At 44.9% G+C, this 11,373-nt stretch overlaps 2 protein-coding genes and 1 long non-coding RNA gene across 18 annotated transcripts in view; 1 reads left to right on the forward strand and 2 right to left on the reverse strand.

The window, feature by feature from the left end:
- Positions 1–10,143, forward strand: part of SPIDR (scaffolding protein involved in DNA repair) — a 200,927-nt gene extending 190,784 nt beyond the window's left edge. For 2 of the 12 annotated variants that reach the window (XM_021388239.1, XM_021388235.1), the window contains 5 exons: positions 290–442; positions 5,360–5,453; positions 6,907–7,021; positions 7,522–7,575; positions 9,640–10,143. In XM_021388239.1, coding sequence (XP_021243914.1) covers positions 290–442; positions 5,360–5,453; positions 6,907–7,021; positions 7,522–7,575; positions 9,640–9,795 — 572 coding nt within the window. In that variant the 3' untranslated portion in view covers positions 9,796–10,143. The other 10 variants (XM_021388236.1, XM_021388237.1, XR_002435598.1 and 7 more) reach the window with 10 other exon arrangements.
- LOC110394408 lies at positions 8,902–9,730 on the reverse strand. The gene is made up of 2 exons (XR_002435604.1): positions 9,593–9,730; positions 8,902–9,384 (listed from the first exon to the last, which is right to left on the reverse strand). It is a non-coding gene; the product is annotated as an uncharacterized LOC110394408 (long non-coding RNA).
- The window catches only part of CEBPD (CCAAT/enhancer binding protein delta), a 2,186-nt gene continuing 1,493 nt past the window's right edge, over positions 10,681–11,373 (reverse strand). The window contains exons 2-3 of one of the 5 annotated variants that reach the window (XR_002435602.1): positions 11,098–11,361; positions 10,681–10,934 (exon numbers count right to left, since the gene is read on the reverse strand). Coding sequence is in view for 3 of the 5 variants with exons in the window: in XM_021388243.1 (XP_021243918.1) it covers positions 10,870–10,937; positions 11,098–11,373 (344 nt within the window). In the remaining 2 variants the exon portion in view is untranslated. Of the gene's footprint in view, positions 10,938–11,008 lie in introns of those variants that run through there. The other 4 variants (XR_002435603.1, XM_021388244.1, XM_021388243.1 and 1 more) reach the window with 4 other exon arrangements.

Consider the following 11,373-nt stretch of genomic DNA (forward strand, 5'->3'; position numbering starts at 1 on the left):
AAGGACTTTGTGTTTCCAGCATGGTACAGTGCAGTCTGGATGGAATCTGATTTGCTTTTTTAATATGTTGGAGTTTTTAGAAGATCATTTTCCCCAAGAGTCATGGAATGTAACAAGAGCATGCTGCATGTATCACTGAAAGCAAAATATTTTGTCATTGAGAAAACCTGATGGAGTCTATCCATCTGTTTAGTAGCTGGCAGTGATAAATGTCTTTATTGGCCATGACAATTATCATGGTCACCTTTTTCCTTGTTACTGTACTGAGTTGAAATGTCTTTGTTGGCAGGTAGGATTATTTGTGTTGAACGTACTGTTCTCTTATTACAAAAGCCTCTTTTGTGCTCGGCTGCCGATGCTGACCTCAGTGAGCTGCCTGGCCCTGTCAAACTCGATGAGCTGCATTCTACCACACAGGCCAATTCCATTTGTGCCGTGAGAGGTTCGTATTGGCCTTTTCTGAAATGAACATGGTTAATTATTTGTGTTCACTTTAATCTTTCAGGTCCTCATATTGATTTCTTACACAAACAGGGTGCAGGGATAAAAAGCACCATATTGCCGTAGATCATTAGGATGTTTAAGTTTTTATGCATCTTTGTGAGCTTTGTTTGTCTTTTGCTGGCCAAATTCTGCCTGCTCGCTGCACCCACTCACTGATGCCCCAGAATAAATGTTTGATGCGCAGTCTGTTTGAACATATTCCTTCCATCACCATCTTCTTTCAGAAGCCTTCTGTTCACACCAGCCTTGTTGATACTGGCAACACTAAGGGATACCAATATTTTTCAGGCAGATGGAGAAGATATGTCAGCCAGACTCCAAATGGTAGAGGTTACTGTCCTGTTAATTTTCCTGGAGCTTTGCTGCAATGGGGCAGTTTAATATTTCACTATAGTCACCTAGCTTAACTTAGCTGAGATTTGCTCACCAGCCACTTTGGATCGTTGCTTTGTCTGATACTTCAGTCCTAGCACTAACCACGCAGAAACATTTCTTGCAGTGTATTTTCTAATATTTCCTAATTGTGTAGAAACATTTCATACACAGTATTTTCTAACACTGTCCACTCAGACTTCTTAAACACTCCATTTATAGAATGCCTATAGGGAGAAGTTCTTAAAAGCCAAGTAACTTTTGGCTTTTAAAGACATTTTCCCTTTTTAATTTAACTCTTACAATTCTAGTAGCCCTTGTACAAAACTATTTTACATTTACACTTCCAAGTATTCACTTGAATGTTTGAAATGATGTTTAAAGTAATAGTAAATAGTAATTACAAGTTAGTTCTCTCGGCTATATAATAATACACCAAAAAGTCAGTTTTAAACCACTCAAGGCTGTTACTAACTATACCTTCTCTTAGGGTAGAGCTGCAAGTTAGAAATGCCTCTGTGATTGATATATGAGTTTCTTGCAAACATTGAACTCTATATAATGAAAAATAAGCACAACTACAGTCTCTCTAAGCCTTGGTCATTATGTACATCTTCCACTGATACTGTGAGTTACCTGAAAGATATTTCTGTCACTGGGTAGGACGTACTTTTTATTTTGTTCTGATTTTGTTTGTTTGTTTTAAAATTCTGCAGTAGTTATACTAAGAGTTATTACTTCTCTGCTCTTACTTACTGTAACTAAGTTACACTAGTAACTAGGTTACCCGGAGTGCCTGTCCTCTTTCATCCCATTCACAGAGTATATAAAGCAAAAGTGTGTGTCTGTCCTTTCTTTTTTCAGTAAAGCAAAGTGAAGACACCTTTGTGATCTGTGTGTAAACAAACACTTTATGTACATTAGAGGTGTGACACTTTCCCTGTTCTTTATTAGAGATGGAAGAATGACATCGGGGTAAATTAATCTTACAATCTTGTCTTTCTTGATATGAAATTTGCTTGGGGTAGCTGTTATCAGTATGTTCCCACACCTTTGTACCAGTGTAGAATATAAAGCATCATCTTTAACCCTATGCTAGTGCTACATATAGATTATAACCTTCACTTTTTGTGTAACTAACATTATTTAATAGCATTTAAAACATATATCCGCTGCTTTGGGATCTGGTTAGCTAGTGCTTACAACTTCCTAATGAAAAGAAATGAAAATAATAACATTAACCCTGTTTTGTTGGTGGGAACATGAATTTGATGGAGAAAAATTGTCTTCTCCAAAATGCACTCACCACTTCTGTCTCATCTAGAAAAAAACTCACCAAATTGTTAATCTGACTTTCAATGAGCAGCAGGATTACTGTGTTTATTGTTTTTCTTTGTGTCCTCCTTTTACTTCCCGTACTGTTGGTCACCTGCGTGTGCTGTATGTAGGCTTCCTCTCATCTAATGCTCAAAGGAGCTGCAAAGGCTTTCTTTACCCCTTCTTGAAGTGTTGCTCCTTCCTGTTCTTTTGCCCTACTTGCTGCACCTCCTGCCTTTCAGGGAAGTTGGCAGTGTAGTTTCTCAACCTTCACTAGAAAAAAATCCTTTTAATCAGTGGAATAGCCCTTGCTGCAAATTTTCTTCATTTATTTGTGTCAGTGTTCTGCTAAATGAAGTCTTCCAGTTACACTCGGTCAAATCCTTTCTCCCCCATCAAAAAATGAGTGACAAGGAGAGCCAGTGAGATTCTCAGAAATTTCAGAGGGGCCTGATCGTACCAGCTCTGGGACCTGGTAAGAACCTGTGATTGCTTTCTACTAGGCAGTTTATTCTTCTTTCAAAGATCAGTCTGTGGTTCTTACCTGTGAGCTGAGGGGTTAACACATTTATTTTCTCATCACTATCCATGCCAAAGTAACCTCTTTTTGCCATATAGTAGCAGTTAGGATGACTTAAATGTTGGCAGTTCATGCTGCTGAGAACTGCTCTTACTCTAAACCATGCTTACAAGCAAATTCTAGTTAGTTCATACCACGTATGCTGCGTGGGACTATTATGTGATTAATGATGTTTGCCTAGTGTATGATTCACATCCAGTGACTGAATTTTTACATTGGATATTTTTGTCTTTAAGCCCTTACTCAGGTTTCTTTTTTTTAGTTTCCCTGTTTGCAGTCTGAACGAAATGGAGTTAATCATCTTAGGTCTTTCCTTTGGACTGCACTTTCTTCTTTCCTATCTGTTAATCAGGGTAACTGACTAGCAGACAACTGATTGTGTACACGCTTTTCTTTTTCAGCATTTCAACCAGAATGTTACTTTTAGTCCTTAGCCTTTCTTTGCATCCTTCACTCGACACCTTTTTTTCCAGGTGTTGTCCTAATTGAGCTATTGTCAGTTTCTTCTTAACGATGTCAGCCACAACCCAGAAAAGTAGTGTGGAAGTAAAAATCTAATTTTGGCTGTGTGTGTTTCCATTTAAAAGAAGAATCTCACAAGAATATCTAAAAGGTTTGCAAAAACCAAGCAAAATCTGAAAGATTTACAAAAACATACAGTAGATCAGCAGCTTAAATTTGAAAAATCACTTTGCATGCAGGATGCAAAAGACTGTTGCTGGATTATTAGATCTCCTGCTGTTTGGAGTTGTGTTTCTTCTGACTTCAGTGATCTCTGGTGATCTCATGAGGCAGCTCTGTGTTTTCATCAAAATGAACTTTTCCACTAGGCATAATGTCAGAATGATCCTGATTCATCTTCCTCACATGGATTTGTGTTACTTGCGCACTGGCATCCTGTAGTTGCAGTATGGCACACAACTGGTGGAAAAGTTCATAGAATGGCTTGGGTTGAAAGAGACCTTAAAGCCCACCCAGTCTCACTCCCCTGCTGCAGGCAGGGCTGCCGCCCACCAGAGCAGACTGCCCAGGGCTCCATCCAACCTGGCCTTGAGCACCTCCAGGGATGGGGCACCACAGCTTCTCTGGGCAGTCTATGCCGGTGCCTCACCGCCCTCTCAGTGGAAAATTTCCCCTTGACATCATATCTAGATCTCCCCTCTTTTAGCTTAAAACCATACCACCTTGTCCTGTCACTATCTGCCACGTAAAAAGTGGATGTCCCAAGGTGAGAGACATAGAGAGAAAAAGACCTGTCAGAAGAGGGAATTTTTTTAGAAAAAGTAAAGTTGTTATGAAAAAGGAAAAATGTTGAGCAAAATAATTAGTATCTTCTTCTTTTCCATTAGCAAGGGAAGCAAGCCTGTGCTGTGGCAGGAATTGTCTATCTTGCAGGTGCTGATAGAAACTCACAGTGTATCACAAAAACTGGAGAATCAAAATTATTCCTATTACAGGCCAAGAAGTTAACTACAAAAAAAAAAAAAAAAAAAGCAGTGTAATCCATGTTATTATATATATAGAAGTCAGGTCATAAATGTTGTATGTGAGAAGTTACTTTCCTGATCTTCAGGCCTGCTGTCCTTCGAATTCCCAAAGGAAAATATGGGTTTGCTGTTTATGTGTCATTTCATCCTTTCTGACAGCCCTTGTCTCAGGAGAGTCAGGAACGGAGGAGATTAACAACCTGTTTTACAGAGAGTGCAAATGTTCCCTGGTCTCCAGGGGTTTATTTCATTGAATGTCTTATACAACTGTGAGATTCTTTTTCAAAAGGAGCTGGAATTTTTAGTCTATGCCTCTTTTGTACCAGACTGAGGGCTTACTTTACTGTAATTTTGTTCTTGCAGCTGATCCACCATGTTTAGTTCACAATGCTCATAAGGATTTTCTCCATAAACAATGCTAATTATTTCAGCATATCATTACCATAAAGCATAATAAACTCTTTACTGCTTCTCATAAAACTCAGAATGTTTTTCTTGCCAAAACTCGCAAGGCCCTTTGTATTAGTCCAAAATATCTTTGGCATTCCCTTCTTAAGCGCACACTTAAATCTGTGGGTGAGATCTGATTTCTCTTAAATCGGTGTAGATGTAGAATAACTCCATTGTTAATGGAATTTAGCCTGCATCATTGTTTTTGAAAAGGATTGAATCTTGTAATTGGTTTGTGTTTTGTAAATATCAATATCAAGGTATTTGACCTGACGATTTTTCTGTTTCTTGCCAAGGAGGCATCAGAGAAGCAGAAGACAACAAGAAGCAAACAAGCAAGCAAGCAAGCAAACAAAACAAACCACAGAAAAACAATAAAGCCCTCAAACAAACAAAAAAAATAACCTGTTTGGAGGGTTAATTTTCAAATACCCACATTTGATACTCTTAGAATGTCATTCTTTTTTGAAGAGATGAAGGAGAAAGGGACTGAGATTCCTGGAAAAGCTGATACTTGCTCTGAGCCCATGAAAGGAACAGTCTTATTCTTAAGATGAGAGAAAGATGGGGTCGAGCCTGCTGTGAAGCCAGAAGTGTCTGCGTTTGCTAGCTTACATTTATTATCTTATAAAAATACAATTTTCTGCAGGTACTGTTGTTGGAGTTAATGAGAGCACTGCTTTCTCCTGGCCTACGTGTGACAGATGTGGCAACGGAAAGTTGGAACTGTATCCCCAGGACAGGTGAGAGTCAAGGTGCTCTGTAGGATTCCAGGTGTTCTGCAGTTGTAGCCATAACAGCAGTAGGTGATGCAATAATTCCTGCAGGCACAGGCTGCACTTTGTTCCTTCCTAGAACTGAGACGTAGTGTTTTTATTGCTGATGAACTGATAAAACCAGCAAGGTTAGATTAATTTATTAAGAAAGATACAAGTAGATATGAAATGGTTTGAATTTGTAGCTACCACATTTTCCAAGCTAAATTTTTGCTTATAAAGATTTCATCCCCCGCTGCATTATAGTATTTCTTTTAATGAACGTGCCACATAAATCAAAGGCCTATTTTGAACTCCTTGAAAAGCAACTTCTTGTATTTTTGTACCCGATGTTGTTACCCTGTATATCAGTAACTCACCACAGTTTTATATCAAGCTGTGATCTTTGCTGCAATTTACATAAATGTGAATGAGATGCCTTTCAGACCAATTAAATTTACAGCCTTTCTATAAAGGCTATTGAATAATTTGGGATGTACAGCTGTCACAAGCGTGACGTGTTACCATGCCAAAGGCTGAACCTGCACCACACTGGCATTTTCTTGGGAAGTATCCCCTTCAGTTCCTTAGCCAGCTTACTCTTGAGGTAGCTGGTGGGATGAAAGCATGAGGAGATAAGAGTAGTGAGAGTGTAAAAAGAAGGAAAGGGGCTTCTCTGTATTGGAAAAACTTAAAAAAGCAGAAGGAGAAGTAAGGTGATTACAGTCCCATTGAAATATATACCACTTTCTTAAATACGAGAAATTTCATTGCATATGCTCTGCTGTGTAAAACCTCTGAGGGGAAAAGAGGAAAATAAAGCAAAAGTTGTCCTACATTATACTGTCGTGCGAAAACCAAGGAGGAGTGTATGTACACATACTAGTGTACTTCATGAATTTTTTTTTTCTATATTCTCAAGGACACTTCTGCTTTGTTTGGAGAACAATGTAGCATCAACACTTATTTAAGACCATATTCCAGCAAGTACTAATGGCTGTGCTTAATTTTATGCATATGGCTTAAGTGTGTGCTGCAAATGTTGAGTGTCTGCTCAGTGAGGGCCTAAATCAACAAGTCACTTAGGCCAAGTCTATACCTTTTTTTTTTTTTTTGGCCACAACTTTTAGAAGGTTATGAGAGTAGTATTTTATGAAGTGAGTTGAGTATAAATCACAACCTCCCCACATGTTGCATGAACTTAAAAAAGAAGATACTTTTGCTAGAAGAATTTAGGTCCTCCATTAATATTACTTATGTCCACCAACAGAAGAGCTCTGTTTGCTGTTATCAGCTGAAGCTTTTAACATTGTTCTTCCACTAGAAGCCTACCAGCAAAGTGGTTAGGGAATAAGCAAGCTGTTTTTTGTTTGTGTTTTGATTTAATGATTGATAACTTTTCCATTCTTTGTGTTTTTCCATCATTATTTGCACACTTCAGTGAACTGCTATATTGCAACCAATGCTCTGAAGTTGTCATTTCACCAGTTTTGAAAATGCAGCTGGAAGTCTTCTTGAGTTGTCCATCCCAATCTCAAAGTACAGTAAAAGTAAAGGTATGGCCAAAAATGAGCATCAGTGTATTGAGTATAATGAGGCTAGATATGTAGATACATGAGTACTGTAAATGACAATTGTATAAAAGCTCTGTTAGAAGGAGAAAAAAAGATCTAAGTATCCCATAATTTAATCTGATGCTAGACTTGTGTGTCACTGCACTGAGAATCGAGCTCCCAGGTCTTGATCAAGTAGCACGGTCATTGTGTTCAGCCTGCGGTTTCCAAAACATTGAATGCATCAGGTCCAGCTGAAGGACTTCCTTGGGTTGGGCTCTTGGGAAGATCTCCACAGCCTGCAAGGAACCTGTATTTTCAGGCTCCTATTCTAAACATCTTTTGTGTCACCTCTCCCCTGCTTTTTTGGCCAGAGAAATAAAACTATGCTAAATTGAAATCATTAATCTTTGTTTGATGTGACTGTTTTAATCTGTAAACAGAATGTTTTCTAAAACACGAAGTTTTTGTCATGATCAAAACATGTTCATTTCCTCTTTCAGCTGCTGCAAAGAACAATCTGTTCTCTCCTGATGTCTGCTGCCAATGAGGATGGGGTAGGTACAGTGGTTGTCGATGAGAGTTAAACTACATAGAGTGGCAGAGTCCTGGAGATGCTGTGAGTTCAAAGGGAAGATATTTGAATCATAGAAATGGAAGGGACCCAGAAGTTGGTGTCCGACTTGCTTCTCACACTGGGCTATTGCCAACACATGGTCAGGTCAGCTACGATTTTGCCTGGCAGGGTCTTGAAGACATCCAAGGATAGAGATCCCACCAGCTTTCCAGGCAGCTCTTTTCAGAACCGCACTAAAAGCAGTAGGAGATTTCACTAGAAATAATTTTTCTCTTGTGTTCGGCCTGGGAAAGAGTGGTTTGAAGTGTGTTAGTGTGCTCCTAGCACAAACTTACCCTTTGGCAATTGTACCTTCCACCTGTCGATGCCCTGCTATTGCATCTCGGGGTGCTGCAGGCAGGATGTGTAGACAGCTTTAGCTCAGATGTGGATGCACAGCTACTTGCAAATAGCGGTTTCCAGACATTGAGAGCCACGGTGGGCAGTGCCAGGCTTTACCATGTTTTCTGGCTGAGAGTCCAAGGACAGTGAAGCTACAGTCCAAGCATCCTACCTTTCCAGGCTTCTGAACGCTATAAAACACAACCACTTTCTAATAGCACAAACATGAAATTACCGAAGGGCAGTAGTGCTAGAACAAATTGCAAAATGCACGCAAAGAAATACTTTGTAATTGGGATCTATATAAATGAAATACACGTAAGCCACCAGGACGCATGGGCTAAAGTACAGTTTATGTGACCGTAAAGTAGTTATTCCTTATTCTGGGCTATCAGAAGAACCCTGACATTTGGCACAGTGACCCAGATTTATCGCAGGTAAGTGAGGCACTGAGGGCAGGTGCGTGGCTGCCATTGGCTGCCAGCTGATCAGTAGAGAAGGAGCTGCACCTTCAGAATGTGAGTAAGCCCTACTAGGAGCTGGAGACCCCTCTCCCCATTGCACGTGGAAGGGGGCAAGGGTCGGCTTGTCTTTTTGGTTAATCATCCTCGTTAAGTGTCTGCACTTAGGTGGTACCTGTGGAGTTCACTTTGCTTTCCCTACATTGTACAGCGTTCTGGTAATTTGCAGTTATATGCCCCATGGTTTTAATGTGATTTATGGATAATCCTTTAAGCATAAGGATTCTCTGAAATTGTAAATTACTTTCCTTAGAGCACAGGGTGTGCATTTCATTTAAGCAAAGAAGTTGGAGAAATTTCCAAAATGTGTTAGCCCTTTTAATAGCAGTGAAGTCCTGCAAAGTTTTGCAGGATGCCTCTGGTTTTGTTACAGCCTGACAGAACATAACTCTTTTTCTAGTTACTAGATTCAAACAACCTCTTCTTCATGTTTCAGCTGTTATAATGCTGGTACTTAGAAACAGAGCTTTGGGTTTTTTGTGTGTGGTTTTTTTTTTTTTTTTTTCCTATCTGAAACGCAGGGATGTATTTTTCCTTTTTTTCCCATTAGCATTTCCATCTCGGAACTGGCTGCATTTTAAAAAGCAGCGCTTCTCTGTAGAGAAAGAAGCACCACTTCGAGTGTCTGCTGGTATTTTTTTAAACTCTTCTTCTTGTTGCCAGAGCTGCCGAGGTACGTGGGGGTACTGTTTTGCAGTCCCTTCTCTGGGCAGCGGGGCAGGGCTTAGCCACTTCTGCAGCCCGGAGCGGTACCTGCACGGCCCCCGTTGCCCGAGCCGAGCGGCACCTCGAACGGCTGCTGGACGTGGTCATCGCGTACGGCAAGGGCTGCTCTGAGGCCGAGGTCGCCGATGCGCGGTGTGTGAGGTCCCACCGGTGCGGGAAGGCTGCGTAAAGGAAGCGCCGGTGGGGTTATGCTTCAGCGAAAGAGGTCAAACTTACTTCCCGCCCCCCTCCCGCATTATTTTAAAGTATTCATTTTTAAAAGCCCGGTAGGGAGGCAGCGCTTTACACGACAACGAGGTGTAAGTAATTATCAGAAACCCACTGCGCTCATTCCTTCCATCTGTTCTGAGCACTCGCAAGAGCCCTTACACCCTGCGTCCGGGACGGTCTCACTCTCCGCGCTTCTCTCCCCGCAGAGCTACGAGGCGAGCGGCGTGCTGGGGAAGGAGCTGGGCCCGCTGCCCTGCCTCCTGCTCGGCGCCGGCGGGCGGCCCGGCTGCGCGCGGCTGGAGGAGGTGGCGCTGCTGCCCGCGGGACCCGGCGGGGCGAGCGGCTGCGCCGGAGCGCGGTAGCGCGGGGCGGGGGGGTGGGGGGGTGGGGGCTGTCAAAGCCGGGGGTGTGCGGAGCGCGCTGGGACGCGCGCTCGGGGCTCTGCTCGGCCGCCCGAGCTCTCGTTCCGAGCCGAAGAGTTTGTCGTTGAGGCGCATCGAACGCCTTGTTCTGGAGTTCCGAACTGTTGTGACGTTTTGTGTACCGCTGGATTTATTATGTCAACGGCAAACGCGTTACTGCCGCTTCTGCAATGAACGCCGGGCAGCGGAGCGGCGGCGGGGCAGCTCTGCCGGCGGGTCCCACGGAAGCGGCCGGTTCTGAGTGGCGGTGTTGGTTACCGCCGGGCAATAAACGGCACAAAGACTTGACCAACGCTTGTGTTGAGGTGTCCCGCGTACCGAGTCCATGTGTTAGGGCACGGGAGCGCCCCGCGCCCCACGGAGCGGCCCTCGGGTGCGGTGCTGCGCTGTGCAGGGGGGAGCGATGCGTGGACCCCCAGCCCTCCTCGCCCTGCGGCCGGCTGACATCGGAGCCCTGCCCCCTGTTCTCCTGTGGGAGCCGATACGGGGGTCGGTGTAAGAGCTCGGGCTGAGGGTGGATTTTTTAAACTGACTGAGAGAGAGGAGGGCAGCAGTCCCGCAGGGCGGCGGGCGGGAGCGGCTCCGTGCGGGCCGGCCCCCGGCACAGGGGCAGCGCGCGGTTCCTCGCACGCCCCCGCCCTCGTTCCCTCACCTGTCCCGGGACGGAGGGCGGCCTTGTCCCCGGCGCAGCTCTGCCCCGAGCGCGGCCCGCGGCCCCTGCCGGCTCTCTCCGTCCCGCAGCCGTGCCCCCGCTCCCTCACCGCCGCACCCGCCCGCGGCTCAGCTCCGCACGCAGACGTACGGCACAGACGAGAGCGGAGCGGCTTTAAAATACTTGTTCGGTTTTATTCTTAAGAAATGCTGTAAAAATAGATATAAAAGGTCATGCTCGGTCCTCGCCGTCCTACCGCCTAGCGTACGTACATGGGTGCTCGGATCATTAACAGATGTACCATAGCTGCATCGGTTCGAGTAACATGTAGAAAAGACAACAACTACCGTTACAAAAATAATTTAAGGGAGCGAACAAAAAGACGCGTAGCTTCGGTTCCTTTCGTTTCTTCCGGCGAGCGCCGCCGCCGCCGCCGCCGCGGCCCCGCGCCCGGAGCGCCGCGCACCGCCGGGTGGGCCCGGCCCGGCCCCTCCGCTCCGCTGCGCTCCGCTCCGCGCGGCCCTGAGGTAAGAGACGCCCGCCCCGCGGGCCGGCCCCGCCGCGCCGCTACCGGCAGTCGGAGCCCGCCGAACCGGGCTGCAGGAAGGAGGCGGCGGGCAGCTGCTTGAAGAAGTGCCGCAGGCCGCTCAAGTCCCGGGTGAGCTGCTCGATCTTCTTGTGCAGCTTCTCGTTCTCGGCCGAGAGCTCCAGCAGCTTCTGCTGCATCTCCTGGTTGCGCCGCTTGGCCTTGTCGCGGCTCTTGCGCACGGCGATGTTGTTGCGCTCGCGGCGCTGCCGGTACTCGGGGCTGAACCTGTCCACGCACTTCTTGGCGCCGCGCTCGCGGGCGCCGGGCGCCGGGGCCG

Source organism: Numida meleagris, chromosome 2 (assembly GCF_002078875.1).
Source record: "Numida meleagris isolate 19003 breed g44 Domestic line chromosome 2, NumMel1.0, whole genome shotgun sequence".
NCBI lineage: Eukaryota > Metazoa > Chordata > Aves > Galliformes > Numididae > Numida > Numida meleagris.